Consider the following 13,697-nt stretch of genomic DNA (forward strand, 5'->3'; position numbering starts at 1 on the left):
CATCTGGGGTATCACCGGGGTCACGGCAGGCCCAGGGTCCCAGAGGCTGAGCCCCCCAGAAGGGAAAGGAGGAGCCAGAGACAAACCAGCCAGCCTTACAGAGCCTGAGCTCATCACCAAGAACCTGTGCCCGTCCCATTGTCTGCAAAGAGATGCACCAACCCACTTCCCGGGTGGGAAAGGAAGCGAGGGTGAACACAAGGTCAGACATACGCCTGTGGGCCACATCTGCCCCACACCTCAGGAGTGGGACTGGGAGTTCACTCGGTGTTCACTTTTGTGGGGACAATTCTTTGAGGGAACTCTAGGCTGCCCCCATATGGCTCCAGAAACTCTTTTTCTTCTCCATCTGCAGAAAGATTTCAGAGTTGCAACCCTTCCCATGGCTGACTTCTCCAGAAGTTGGGGGGCCTGGCTTGGACCCCTGTGGGTTTAGGGAAGTGGAAGGTCCTGGTTCTGGTGATGGCTGGGGACAAACAGACTAACTTCCTCTTCTTCAGGGAGCAGAGCTCTGCAGCTGGACACCTGAGCACACAAGCTTGAAAGATGCAAGCCCGCCCCCCAGTGGTCGCATGTCAGAACTGCAGCCTAGCCTCGCCTCGCCCTCAGGCCTCTGGTCCAAGCCCACGTCTAGCTGCATTGGCCAGGTGGGGTCCTGCGGCCCCCATCTGTCTCTGAAGGCTTCAGGTGCCCAGGTGAAAGACAGGTGCCAGTCCCACATGAGCAAAGAAGCATCAAACTGCCACATACATCCAAAAATGCAGACAAACCTCTGCCTTTTATTCTGGTTTTAGAAAGAAGGATACACGTTCAGTGAGGTCAAATAACCCACTCAAGGCCAAGCTTGTATCAGTCCTGGGGCAAGTCACCTCGATCTGATACTAGGTTTTCACCTATTAGCTGCACATCCGTGACGTGACCCAAGCTGCTTTAAAAATATTTATCTGTGCCTCTGACCCCAACCTACTGAATCCGAATCCCTGAGCAGAGTGGGAATATGTCTTCCGCATGCCTCTCCAGCAAGATGAAGTGTGCCTCTGCCCTAACAGCAAGGAGCCAGAGGACAGAGCTGTTACCTCCTGGAGGCCAGAGGCGGATTCCATAAAAAGTGGTCAATATCAGTTGTGAAATGAATGAATGAATGAATGAGTGAGTGGGTGAACAAATGATTCCGAGGTCCCAAGGCTCTGACAGCCTGCACACACAGTGTTCCATACCCGCACACAGACACGGACACGCACATTCAGATGTGCACGGGCACCCGGGCAAAGGGAGACCCGGCCTGGGATCCTGCAGGGGGTCCTAGCTGCGCCAATCCCCCTGACCCTCGGTTCCTTGCACACACGTGCACACCTCCTTCTTCACTGGCCCGCAGTTACTGTACACCGACTGAGTACCTGGCCCTGCCCTGAGCTGAGCCCTAGCCAGACAACCCCTGTGGTCCCCGAAGGGCCAGCTCTGCTTGGTGGCCTTCCAGGCCCCAGGGCTGGTTTCTAGCATGGATGGGAGGAGAGGGGCCCCGGCAGGAAGGCTGGAGAGGCCGTGCGTCAGCCAGCAGGCGGCAGCCGGGCAGCAGAGGCCCCTCTTGGCAGGCAGCCTGTTCGCACACTTGGCTGAACAGAGACAATGGTGGCTGCTTCTCCATCCCAGCCTCCTTCCCACAGGCAGAGCCCGAGGTCCATGAGTGTCCGGAACCTCCCCCAGAGCCCAGCTGGGAGGCAGCCAGAGGGCAGCACAGGGGGACTTCCCAGGAAGGGCAGCAAAGCCCCCTGAGAGCTGGCAGGAGGGTGAGGGATTCTGGAAGGGTCCCTGGTGCCCCTCCTTGGGAATGCAACTTCATGAGATGGGCTGCGTGGGAGGCAGCCAGGCTTCCATCCGGCCCTCACAGCTCCCAGACCAGCTCCTTCCAAGAGGGCCCCCAGGGGATGTATCATGGCCTCTTGCCCCTCAGCCTCTCCCAGGTCTGAACCTGAGGGACCTCCTTCCCTGCTCTGAGGAAACAAAGGCCCCTTGTTCCCAGGGCTCTCCACAGAGCTCTGGAGGCCCCATGCCCTCTGGCCTTCACTGACCACCAATGGTTCTGCTCTGATGATTAGCAATTGGTTGTGTGGGGTGTGGCCTCTCCCATCTGGCCCAGGTGCACGGGGGATTGTGGCGGAAAGCACACAAAGGCCTGGGGCCCCAGAGTCAGCATCACTGAGTTTGTCCTCGAAGCCCCAGAAGCCCTACTTGTCAGGGGGCAGCGCCGAGCCACCCCGCTCTCTCAGTCACCTGAGGCTGCCTGGGGTCTCCCAGGACCTCTCACCCCAGGCCACCCGACTCCCAGAGCAAGACTGTCCTCAGGGCTGTGGCTCCTCTGGTTTGACTGCCTAGAGGCTTCTGTTGCCCCAGCCTCCCTTCTGGAAGCTCAGGGCCCACGGGTTCTTGGATTCTCAAATGAGTGCTGAGCTGCCCCCAGACCCAAGCAATGTGGCCACTCTAGACTGGGGAACAGGGAAGGGTAACATGGGAGCGCAGCCCACTCCTTGACCTCTGTCCTCCCTTGGGAGTGAGCAGGGACGAGGGCAGCTGGGGGCTGTCGTTGGGGTGGGCACAGCAGTAGCAGGAAAGCTCCGGCAAAGGGGGCGGTGAGGACTGCAGAGGAACAGGGGCTGTCCTTCAGCAGGAAAGGGAGGGCCTCATCCCCAGTGCAGACCCGCTGAAGCAAGTCTCCTCCATGGGGTCTCATCTCAGGTCCCTTCCCCCACTTCTACACCCTGGAACTCGGGGACTGAGTCCGTGAGGCGGTCCCAGCTTCAGAGCTGATTGCGGTTCCTCTTGGGTATGATCTTCCGGTAAGTTCTGCGCTCTGAGATGTTGCGTTTCACCTTGGCCGTGGTGGGGGCCTCCTCCTGGTGCAGAGATGGGCTGGAGTGGGACTTCTTCAGGCTGGGCTTGGGCTCCTGAGCACCTCCGGCTTCCCTCCCCAGCTGCTCTTCCCACAGGTCCAGGTCATCCGAGGGGCAGTGCAGACGGGCCACCAGCAGCTGCACGTAGGTCTCGTAGCGGGTTTTCTGCAATACACGGCCCTGCCCCCTTAACACCAGCCGGGCTTCTGCACAGGAGGAGGCCAGAAGCATGCAGGGAAGACCCCTCCCATGTGCACAAAGCTCTTGACAGTAAAGATTTCTGCAGAAAGAGGGCTGGACCCACAGCCAGTGTCTGCACTGAGCTTGAGCAAGCCAACTTTGCAGAACAAGGCAGCCACATCGCCAAACCCTGCAGTTACCTGGACGGGATTCTAACAGCACCCACCAGCCCAGCCTTGTTCTAACAGCCTCCACCTTGTAGCGCTGTAACTAATGTCTCCAGAATGTGTTCCATCCCCGAGACACTAAAAGATCCATAACCCGCTAGGCCTGATCTGTGCAGCATTGCACACAAACAGCTCACATCTGTACTGAAGCCTAATTGAGTCTGAATCGCATTTTAACAATTGGCATCTGGAGAGCGGGATGCTAACCACCTTCATCTGTTTAACACTCGGAAGGCCTCTGTAACTAGCAGCCTTCAGATACGGGTCCCAGTGTAGTAAGTGCCTGCTCACCCTGGGTGGCTGGGTGGCCCAGGAGTCCTTTTCTCCACTTGATCAAGAGGACAAGAGGTCTAGAGAGGGCCCGGGGTTGCTACAGGTTGCAGCTGGTCATAGGTAGGGAGAGGTTAGAATTCTGCAGGCAGAGCTGGGTCCTGTCCCCCCAGGACCTCTGGGAAACAGTGCACCTACCAAACCAAAGGCTGGGCCACAAAGGCAGGGAGGGGACAGCACAAAGCACAGCACACACAGCCAGAGATGACACAGGTGCTCCCTTCTCTGGTCTCTGCCTCTGGGTGGCTCTGACCCTCTCTGTTCTCATACTGCCCCCCACCATCCCCCTCCTGCTTCGGGTCCCAGAACGTGTGCACTGACCAGAGGCATAAGGTGTAAGGGGGGATGGGGAGATAGAATGGGGGGTCAGGGGATAAAACAGTGCAGCATCAATCAGAGGGGTGAAAAGGCCCTTGGTGAAAGCTATAAATGAGCTACAGCCCTGACTGGACTAGGATGTGAATTCATGGGGTTCAGACACCTTGTTTGATTCCTCCTTGCCTGTTTCCTCCTCTGTAGAGTGAAGATCATGGTCCCTACAGCAGTTGTTAGACAACTAAACAAGGTAATACAGGCAAGTATGACAAACGCCATAAATACTGCCTATTAGGACTAGGCAGGTATTAGGGGAAATAATTAAACTAAAACACAGTTTTTCCTTCAATTTAAGCGAAGTCAAATACAGTACACTCTTAGGTAAAAGAAACTGATCAAACGTCTCCTGTGAGTGTTTCCAGAACAGCAGTTTCTAGGAGCCCCCAGGACAAGAATTAAAGGGGTCTGAGTGCACACGGACGCACACACTTTGCGCACAGCCCTGCACATGAATTTGCACATACGGCCTCCCCCAGTCCTGAGCGACCTGGGCAACGAAAGCTGCAAGGCCGGATGCGGCCACGAGAGGGCGGCAGAGAGGCCAGCCGAGGGGGAGGGAAAGCCCAGCGAAGGCGGAGACTCCGCAGCCTGACCTCATACTCCAGGTACTCCTTCCTCAAGCGGTACTCCTCCAGCTCGCGGCTGCGGCCCCGCCGCTCCGGTAAGTTCCTCTGCAGATCCAGCAGGTCGTCGGAGGCAGCGTCCAGGCAGTTCTCGTGGGATCGATGCTGCTCCTCCTGGGAGCGGGAGGCGGAGAGGGAAGCTGTCCCACCGCACCCCTATCCGTTCCCGGCCCGAGGTGAGCAGCCCACCGCAAACCCCTCAACGTTCTGGACCCAGGTGCGCAGCCCGCCCACCCTCCCTTCGTTTCCCGGCCCAGTGCGCAGTCCACCCCTCTCCCGGTTCCTAAGCCAGGCGCGCAGCCCCGCCCTCCCATCTCCCACTTCGTCCCGAGGCCGAGCAGCCCCTTTCCCCACCGCACCCGCCCCTTTCCGGGGGCCCCCAGTACCAGGGAGCTCTGGGCGGGACCTATAGGCAAGATGGGCCGGACGAATCGGCGCTGGGAGCCCACAGCGGCGGGGAAGGGCGGCGCCGAGTGCGTGGCGGCGGCCAGGTTGATGCGCGCGATCCAGGAACTCATCTCCTTCGCGGTGCTGAGGGCAGAGGAGACCGTCAGACCCCAAGGTGACAGAGTCGGCCCTGCCCCTCTCCCCCCCACTCCCACCCCAACCTCCTATGGTCTGCACAGCCTTCCAGACTCAGGATTCAGTGCTTCAAAAAGCCAAAAGCCCGCCCACCAGTGGAGGTGGTTGACCTGTGCCAGTGGCTTTTATCATCCGTCAAAGAGGAAAATCTAGGAAGGTGATGGATTTTTAGATCAAATAGGAAAACAAAACAAAACAAAACAAAACAAAAAAAACGATCACTAGAGGCTTCCTGGAATCCTGGGTTCAGAAGTAGGAGGCTCGACCAGGCGCTGGACCAGGGAAGAGGCCCAGTTGGAGGCAAAGTGGGCGGGGTCGGGGGAGCAGGTGCGGTCCAAGGACCCCTGCCACCAGCATTCTCCTGCTTCTACCATGGCCCGGGCCAGCAGCCATCAGAGGGTGATGAGCGAGGAACCAGGGAGAGGCGAGCCGGGGCCTTGCTGCTGGTCCATCCCCCCCTCCCCCAGACTTACGGAGCCTGGAAGAGGTAGAGGCGCCAGTCGGCAGTCCGCAGCTGGAAGACGTGCGGCTTCTTGGTGTAATGGGTGGCCGGTGTGGCCAGCGAGTGGTGCACCCCCACGGGCTCGTCCACCATCTGCCCCACCAAACTCTCCCCTGCAGGGGGGCAGTGGTCCTCTCCCTGTGGGGGGGTCGGGCGGCGGCACAGGGGCTCAGAAAAGAGGTAATCATCACTTGCCCACCCTCTGAACCATTCTGGGCCCTTCCCTGCCCTGCCTGTCAGGGCCATGCACCCCCTCCCTACCTTCAGGAAGTAAAGGACCATCCCTCGAAGTAACGTGTGGAACATCTTCCAGCCGCGCTTGCCCCACGGCGCTGCCCCAGGAGCAGAACACAACCAGACTCAGACACACACGACCCCCTCTCCCCAACTTCGTCCCTCCCCAGGTGCACATAAACACACAGCAACATGCCAGCACCACAAGACACAGTCGCAAACAAGCAGTGCCACGCCTCACACCCTGGAAGTTGCACTCAAGCCCCACCAACAACAAAAGCAGATGTCCACACCGACTGTCCCCTCTCTCGACACTCCCACCCATCCTGAGAGGCACAGGGGCTTAGCTCCTCGTGCAGAAGAAGGATCTCTGGGGTCACCTCTCTACCTTGCTCAGGACCTGTGGCTTCTTGAAGCCAAATGCTAGTTCCCTGGCCGGCTACCTCACCTTGTCCGATCCATCCAGGACCCCATTACTGTTCTGGTCCTGTCGCTGCCCTGCTATAAAGCCTGACCTGTCCACAGTGAGGCCAGATGTACCTCCTGCCGTTTTGTTCCCAGCAGACTATGCCTGCTCCTTTGTCTGGGGGGGGAATGCCCTCTGCCTCTTCCACCAAGGTTTGGCTCAGATACCATCATTTCCCAGAAGCCTCCCCCATCCCTGTCCCCCACACCTCACCCCCAAGTCTAATCAAAGCCTGCCCCTCCTCCACACCCCCATACTTGATCTCCCCCTCCCTACACCCCTCAGCCATTTCCACCTTTTATCCCAGACACTGATGTGCTCACCTAACCTCCCCCTTACCACAGGGGCCTGGGGAGCAGGGAGTACCTAGGTATGTCTTATCTCTGTACCCCTGTCCCTGGCGTCTTACCTGGTGCCCAGCACATGATCCCCATCAAGGAAGCAACAAAGGCTGCCTGACCCTGACCGTGCCAGCCCTCTGCATCCCAGCCCCCAGGTCACCTGTGCCAAGTCGCTTGGCACTCCCACAGGCACGCACACACTTGGGTTTGGTGGCGGACACGAGCCCTCCACGCCACAGGGCAGCAGACACTCACTCTTCTTGCCGTCCGCATCGTGATGCATCTTCCGGGCCAGGATGCCCTGCTTGTAGGTGGGTGCCGTGGGGTTCTGGGCCAGCTGCAGGAAAGGGTTGCTCAGCTTGCCAGTGTGGGGAGACACCTGGGCCTTCTCTGGTCGGCCTGCGTCGTCTTCATCCCTGGACATCAGAGAATCAGGTTGGGGGTACTGACCAGGCAGAGGCCACCAGGAGGTGCCCATGCACCTGTGCCCCAGGATCCCCAAAAAGGAGTCCTTCAAAACCAGCCTGTCCATTCCTGTTATCCCCACCCTCCACGGCCCCTGGTTTCTCCAGGTGTTACCTGGGCTCCTTCACCCCTTGGAGACTTGCCCAGTGCCCAGCCTCTGGCTGGACCCCGCTCAGAGGGGAACACTGTCCAGCACCTCTCCCAGGCTCATGCAACTCTCGGGTAGGCAGGTGGAGGGAGGACAGGCCCAGGGACGGGGGAGAGGGGCAGGGAGTGGAGGGAAGAGGGACTGTCACTTACATAGCCCATTCAAGCTTCTCACTTCGGATAGACCAGTAGAGGGCCTAGAAGAGAAGCACACAGTGGACAGAGAGCCACGACCCGTGAGGCCCAAATTCTGGCTGGCCCCGGTCAGACAGGGCCAAGCTACAGTGTGCCTCTTCTACCCCCAGCTGCCTTCCTCCTTGAGTGGGAAGCAGCTCCTGCATGCATCCAGCTACCCACGAGTGCAAGCCTGCAGCCACGGATGGAGCTGCCTTCCTCCTTGAGTGGGAAGCAGCTCCCGCATGCATCCAGCTACCCACGAGTGCAAGCCTGCAGCCACGGATGGAGCGGCCATGTGCCAGGCACCGTGGGAGACACTCCAGACAGGATGAGCAAAGCAATCCTAGTTCCTACCTGAGCTTAGGGAGGCCTGAGCTAGTTCTCTGGGAAAGGAAATGAATCATCTAGTACCATCCTGCCCTGAGGGATGGGACAGAGCAGGAACAGCCAACCAAGGTAGGGGCGGGGGTGGGGAGGGCAACAAATGGATGGTGAAGGAATGAGTCAACGAGGCACCGGGACACCGGAACATGGAAATGATCTAACAGAGTATTCATGTCCATGCAATCTTGCTTGCCTTTTTAGCCCCGGCAATGTCTAGCAGCGTGCCAAGCACACAGCAAGTGTTATAGAAATGTCCACCATGCAGACAAAAGAACCAGTGCATCGCTGCATATGAAAAGCCAGCCGTGTGCCCCACGTGCTGTGCTAGGCCCCTAACGACCTTTATTTCATTGTGAGAACCACGCCGTAATGTAGTCGCTACCCCAGGAGGAACTCGAGCAGGCCAGGGGGTAAGCTGCACAAGACTAGAGTTCAAACCCTAGAACATCTGGCTTCTAAGTCTTAGACTTACTGGCACTTGAAACTTTGCCCTTTGCTCATTCCAAGAACCAAAGACCCAGTGCATCTCAAGACTCCCCATGCTCAGAATCACCTGGAAACTCCAGAGAACATCTTGGGGGTCCCAGCTCCAGGGATTCTAATTCAGTAGGTCCAAGGCAGGGGGCCTACGAGTTCGCACAAGCCAACAAACTCTAAGGTGTGGCTGCTGCCGGCTGGGACGCACACTCTAGTACCTTCCATACACAGGCCATGGCCTCCCAAGGACATTGCAGCAGAGCCAGGCCCAGGCTGAGCATCGCCCCCACCTTTCGGGGGGATAAAGAGCTACAGAGGGAGCCCCGGTATCACGAGCCCAGGGAATAGCCCCGTGTGCCTTACTTTCAGCAGCTCCTTCGGGAAGTTCCCGCCGTCTCGCAGGCCATTCAGGTTGGTGATAAATTCCTGGCAGCTCATGCTCTTCCCAATGTTCTGTGGCCATTGAGGGAAGTGAGGCAACAGGCACACACTCCCCACCCCTACAGAATACCTCCCCCTACCACCATTGGCCACTCTGGAACCTTCTCCATTTCTCCAGACCTACCTCCCCCAGAGCCCTTCCATGACCCCATCCCAGGCCTCTGGCCTCAAGCTCCCCTGTGCCCTCACCTGTCCGTGCAGGTCTGTGTTGAGGAGCATGATGGCACAGGTCAAAGTGTGAACGGAATCTGTCCCAGAAGGAGGCGAGTGGAGAGAAAGCTCCTTAGAACCAGGACTCCTGCCTTTCCGCTGCCCAGACTGTGTCAGGTGACTGCAAATGCTTTTGGGTCTCCGTGGCTCCCCAAACACACGCCCATGAGCTGGTGCCCAGTAAGTGCCTGAGCAGACCCAGGGGACACTTCCTTGCCATCCCCCAAGGCAGCCCAGTGAGCCCTGCCCTCAGGGCCTGCCCCCTCCCTACCTGCAGAGGGGAAGGCTCCCGGATTGCAGTAATGGAAGCGTTTGGAGAACTGGTAGAGGATTCGCTCCCGCTCCTGAGTCTCCCCGCTGAGAACCAGGGCCTGGAGGAAGCCCCTGGAAGGAGGACCAGAGTCCAGGACAGGGCCCAGGCTGGGGTAGCCAGCAGGCTCCAGAGCCGGGGACAAATCAGATTCCAGCCTCACCGGGGCCACCACCTCCCAGCCATCCCTCCTCCCCAGAGAGGGCCTGGAGGCCTTACCGGAGGGCTCGGTCCAGGCTCTGGCCTCCAAACTGGAAGAAGGACAAGTACTCCTCAGCCACAGCCCTACTGAAGTCATTGCTGCAGAGAGGAAACAGGAATGAAGCCTGCAGTAAGGCGTGGGGGTGGAGGTGGGGGTGGGGGGGTTGTCTGGGCTGGGGCCGCAGATGCCAAGGGGCCCAAGGACTCATGCACATTCCCAGGGTGAGAGGGCAAGGGAGCAGCTGGGGTCTGGTCTGCCGTGGGCACCTGTCTACTGCTGAGTGGGGAGCACACGTGGAGTTGGGTGGGAGGCAAGGTGGCCAGGTCCAGTGGCTTGAGGCAGGGCTCAAGAGTGCGGAAAAGGGGTGACAAGTGGGACTAAGAGAAGGAGGCAGGCACTGCCCAGGGACGGACTAGGACAGGATCGAGGGGATGAAGGTCAGCAGTGGGGCGGCCGGCCGGTGGACGGGGTCTGCTGACCGTGCCTCCCTCTCCCGACACAACCTCCAGCCTTGCTCAGGGTCAAATCCCCTTACTTCTTCTGCAGGTAGGCGGCCACTTCAGACTTCCGGAAGCCTTCCAGGTGATAGAGGCGAGAGGCCAAGTTCCAGGCCACCTTGTCGCTGTTGACACCATTAGCCAGCTTGTCTCCAGTCTGTGGCCTCTGGCCTTCCTCCGGGCACTGCGCCTGGGGCATGGGGCTCTCGGGAAGCCTGTGAATGTCCAATAGTGGCCTCAGACTTCCACAAAGGATGGACAGGTGGGGGTACTGGGTCAAGTGTCCCTCCAGGTCAGTCATGGAAGGGGATCAGTCATCAGCAGGGTCAGTCATCAGCAGGGGAGCTGGAGTGGTGGAGGGAGCAGCTGGACCAGGGCCTCACTGGGGAAACTCGTGCCTGGCCTGGCCTGGCCTGGCCCGGGCACTGGGACGATCCAGAGACCTGGCGTACCCAGCAGGCTGGCAAGAGCGGGAGCCAAGCTTAGCATGCGGCTCCTTCTCAGGTCAACCACAAGGACGTTCTGAGCCTAGCTCACCTCAGGCGGCAGGTGCAGCCCTTTGAAGATGCCAGTGGTACTGAACCCATCCCCAGGAGGGACGGCACTGGTCTCCCCGACCCCCACCAGCCACTTGTCTCCCTCACCTGTCCTGCCCCGCTCGTGATGCCCCCTTGGCCCCCTCCCCCTCCCTGCCCCAGCCCCAGGCTTTCCTCCTAGAGCTGTAGCCCAGGAAGGTGCAAGGGTGAGGGGAGATCAGGCTTCAGGCATGGTGACAGCTGACGGCGGGGGTGGGGGGCGTTCACACAGTCGGGGAACACTCAGCATCTGACACTCAGAACTTTGGAGGCAACCAAGCCCAGTCTCTGCCGGGCTCTTCCATTTTCCCCAGCAACCCGACCACCGGGGCTGGGGGATCCTCCTTATGGGGTATTGGGATAGTCCATAGCCCAGTGACCAGAGTTAGGCAGCTGGAGAGGAGCAGCATCAGCAGCACCTGCAAATGTTCACGGGTAAACCGACACTTATAACACGAGGCCACACCCGACAGTCCCTCTGCCCGAACACAAACGTCCATCTCTGCCCCCGCCCCCGGGCCATGTCTTCGCAGCTCACTCCTCCCTGAGGCTCCTGGGGGTGTAACGGCGCCCCGCTGCAAAGGGACAGACACATCTCACCCCCCCCCCAAAACACAGGGCTTCATGAAGTCTGTGTTAGTGAGGCCAGAAGATTCTAGGAGTTGCAGGAAAAGCCACTGACAGACAAGGAACCGGAGGCGTTAGGCCAGTGGGCCGTTGGGGAGGAGAAAAATGACGACAAGCTTGTCACAGCTGAAGAGCGCTGTTTGATAATCAGCTGAGCGAGCCCAGAAATGACCTCGTGGATTAGTGTTGTTACAAAAATAGTATCTAGATGGGGAGTTGCTTTTGGGGAAAAAAATAATACAATTATAAACTGTCATGGGATTGTGTACTTTAAATGGGTGCACTGTACAGTCTGTTAATTATTTCTCAATAAAGCTACTATCAAATTCATTAACGGAGGTGTGGGGCCTGCTTGGGATTCTCTCTCTCCCCCTCTCTCTTGGCCCCTCCCCCTCAAAAAAAATTAAAAATGAAACTAATCGATTGGAATGAAATAAAATGAAACAATAAAATATGATAAAAATAGCCTCCGTGACCTCACTGTGACTGTCAAGCACACAGGAGAGCTCCCATGGGACCAACACACTCGGGTCAGGAAAATTAGCTCAGTATTGTGCTGAAAATAAGACTGAACTTCTTTGTGTAATAATATTTAGCATCCTAGCAAGAAAAGTCCTAATTGATCCTTTTTCATTACTTACTATGAATATATGGTTCTCATTTCAGGTGGCTCTACTTACTTTTCTCTTGGGCTGAACTTGACTTTAGTTTTGGTATGATGAGCCCTCTGTTCTCAGATCCGGAAAGACTCCCCACTGATTCCCAAGCCTCCCAGCACCTCTAGAGACTGAATGGTTTTCCAGATGCATGAGAGAGATGCTTTCGTTTTGACACTGCCTGAGATTCTGTCCCCATCACCCCGTGACACAGAGATGGGGGGGAGGGCCGACCCTCCAGTTAGTGCAACCCGAACAATCATGGTTCCCCCTTGCCTCTTCAGGAGGTGCCCTTCCTTTCCCAGGTGGAGGCCCCAGGCGCTGGCAGCCCCCTGCAGCCTCCGGAGGGAGGCAAACATCTAGCTTGGTTTCCCCGTGGTCCTATTCCTGCATCTGGCCACAGATTTGGGGTCATTCGATCCTGCTATGGGGTCCCGAGATCCACTTCCTTGGTTCCAGTCACAACTGCCCTTGGGGTTCTGGGTTTCCCCCGAGATCTGAGCCATACCCTCAGCCTAAAGCTCACGGATGGGTTTCTCCCAGACACTTCCTTCAAGTTCAAAGCACTGTGTCATCCTCCCCATCACAAGCTCTGACCTTCCTGCTCCCCACCCTGCTTAGCATGACACCCGTTTTTTCTGGGTACAGGGCCCTTGTCAGGGTCCCCAACACCTGCCCCCCTTCTCTCCTGGTGTCCAGACTCTTGGGGCATTGCCTCGCCACACACAAATCTTGCCCCGTGTGTAAAACTGTCTGCTTTTTGGTTTCTCGTGCTTTTCAACCCTCCAGTGTTGCTCAAAGCTGCAGGCACCCAGTCATACAATCCTGGCTTAATCCACGTTAGTATATTAAATCCCAGCAGGCATTTCTCATGCTCCATCCAGTCCAGGGAATTCTTAAATGTATCCACAATTAGAAGCCAGAGAGCGGGCTCGTCGGACACTTACCCTGCCGCAGAGGTCAAGCACGCGCCAGGCTGGACGGCTCCAGCCTCAGCAGTCCTGACTGGGCCTTCACTCTTCACTTCCTCCCCTGGCTGTGGGGGCTCTCCTGCCTCCTCTTTCTCCGGGAAGCTTGGCTCTGTCCCATCTGCCTCCAAGAGTGAAGGGCATGAAGGATCTAGTGTCCGCTCGGGAAGACTGCTGCCCCAGTTGGGGCCCGGGGGTGATGGGCTGCCTTCCCGTGAGGACACAGGGCTGGGCCTGGGGCCAGGGCCTCCGCTCTCAGACTCAGGGCTGCTGGGCTCCGGCGATGAGGCTGGGCTCCCCCAGGGGCCAGGAGCCAACGTGCGCAGAGCAGACTCCTGGGGACACTCAGCATCACTGTCACCTGAGGAAGAACACGGAGGAAAGCTGACATGGGGTGAGAGGCAGGCTGAGGGCCAAGGGGCCCCGCAGAGCAGGAAAACAGCCTGGAGGGCCACCTCCGCAAGCTCCCTCCCTGCGGCTCCACCCCCTGGAGCTGGGCAGCATGTTCTGTCCCTCCTCCGGCTGGGGACCTCCCACACACGGAGGCAGCGGGCAGAAGGCTCCCAGGACTCCAGACCCCAGGCAACCCTGGGGGGTTCAGGGCTTTCTAAACCACTAGGACCCAGGCATCAGAAATGCTGGGTCTTTGGCACATTTCTTCGTGAATTCTACAAAATGAGCATTTTCAAACCCATTGTATGAATGAAGTCATAGGAGAAGCAGGATTTCACCCCTGGTCTGCCTTCCACATGATACAACGGGACGTCTCAATGCTGTCTGCAGATCCAAGGACAATCTTTGTCCGCCCCCCCA

General features: G+C 58.1%; 1 protein-coding gene and 1 long non-coding RNA gene across 4 annotated transcripts in view; one reads left to right on the top strand and one right to left on the bottom strand.

Moving 5' to 3' along the window:
• Nucleotides 1-747: 747 nt before the first annotated feature.
• Nucleotides 748-13,697, bottom strand: part of PSD4 (pleckstrin and Sec7 domain containing 4) — a 34,239-nt gene continuing 21,289 nt past the window's right edge. For all 3 annotated transcript variants that reach the window (XM_044261599.1, XM_044261597.1, XM_044261598.1), the window contains exons 5-17: nucleotides 12,864-13,245; nucleotides 10,097-10,273; nucleotides 9,579-9,659; nucleotides 9,321-9,433; nucleotides 9,029-9,087; nucleotides 8,762-8,851; nucleotides 7,514-7,557; nucleotides 7,004-7,164; nucleotides 5,969-6,039; nucleotides 5,679-5,845; nucleotides 5,010-5,154; nucleotides 4,594-4,737; nucleotides 748-3,053 (exon numbers count right to left, since the gene is read on the bottom strand). In XM_044261599.1, the coding sequence (XP_044117534.1) occupies nucleotides 2,796-3,053; nucleotides 4,594-4,737; nucleotides 5,010-5,154; nucleotides 5,679-5,845; nucleotides 5,969-6,039; nucleotides 7,004-7,164; nucleotides 7,514-7,557; nucleotides 8,762-8,851; nucleotides 9,029-9,087; nucleotides 9,321-9,433; nucleotides 9,579-9,659; nucleotides 10,097-10,273; nucleotides 12,864-13,245 (1,892 nt within the window). In that variant the 3' untranslated portion in view covers nucleotides 748-2,795. The remainder of the gene's footprint in view (nucleotides 3,054-4,593; nucleotides 4,738-5,009; nucleotides 5,155-5,678; nucleotides 5,846-5,968; nucleotides 6,040-7,003; nucleotides 7,165-7,513; nucleotides 7,558-8,761; nucleotides 8,852-9,028; nucleotides 9,088-9,320; nucleotides 9,434-9,578; nucleotides 9,660-10,096; nucleotides 10,274-12,863; nucleotides 13,246-13,697) is intronic.
• Nucleotides 9,071-11,590, top strand: LOC122915079. Its single transcript, XR_006385995.1, has 3 exons — nucleotides 9,071-9,229; nucleotides 9,327-9,690; nucleotides 10,108-11,590. It is a non-coding gene; the product is annotated as an uncharacterized LOC122915079 (long non-coding RNA).

This window comes from Neovison vison, chromosome 8 (genome assembly GCF_020171115.1).
Source record: "Neovison vison isolate M4711 chromosome 8, ASM_NN_V1, whole genome shotgun sequence".
In the NCBI taxonomy this organism is placed as follows: domain Eukaryota; kingdom Metazoa; phylum Chordata; class Mammalia; order Carnivora; family Mustelidae; genus Neogale; species Neogale vison.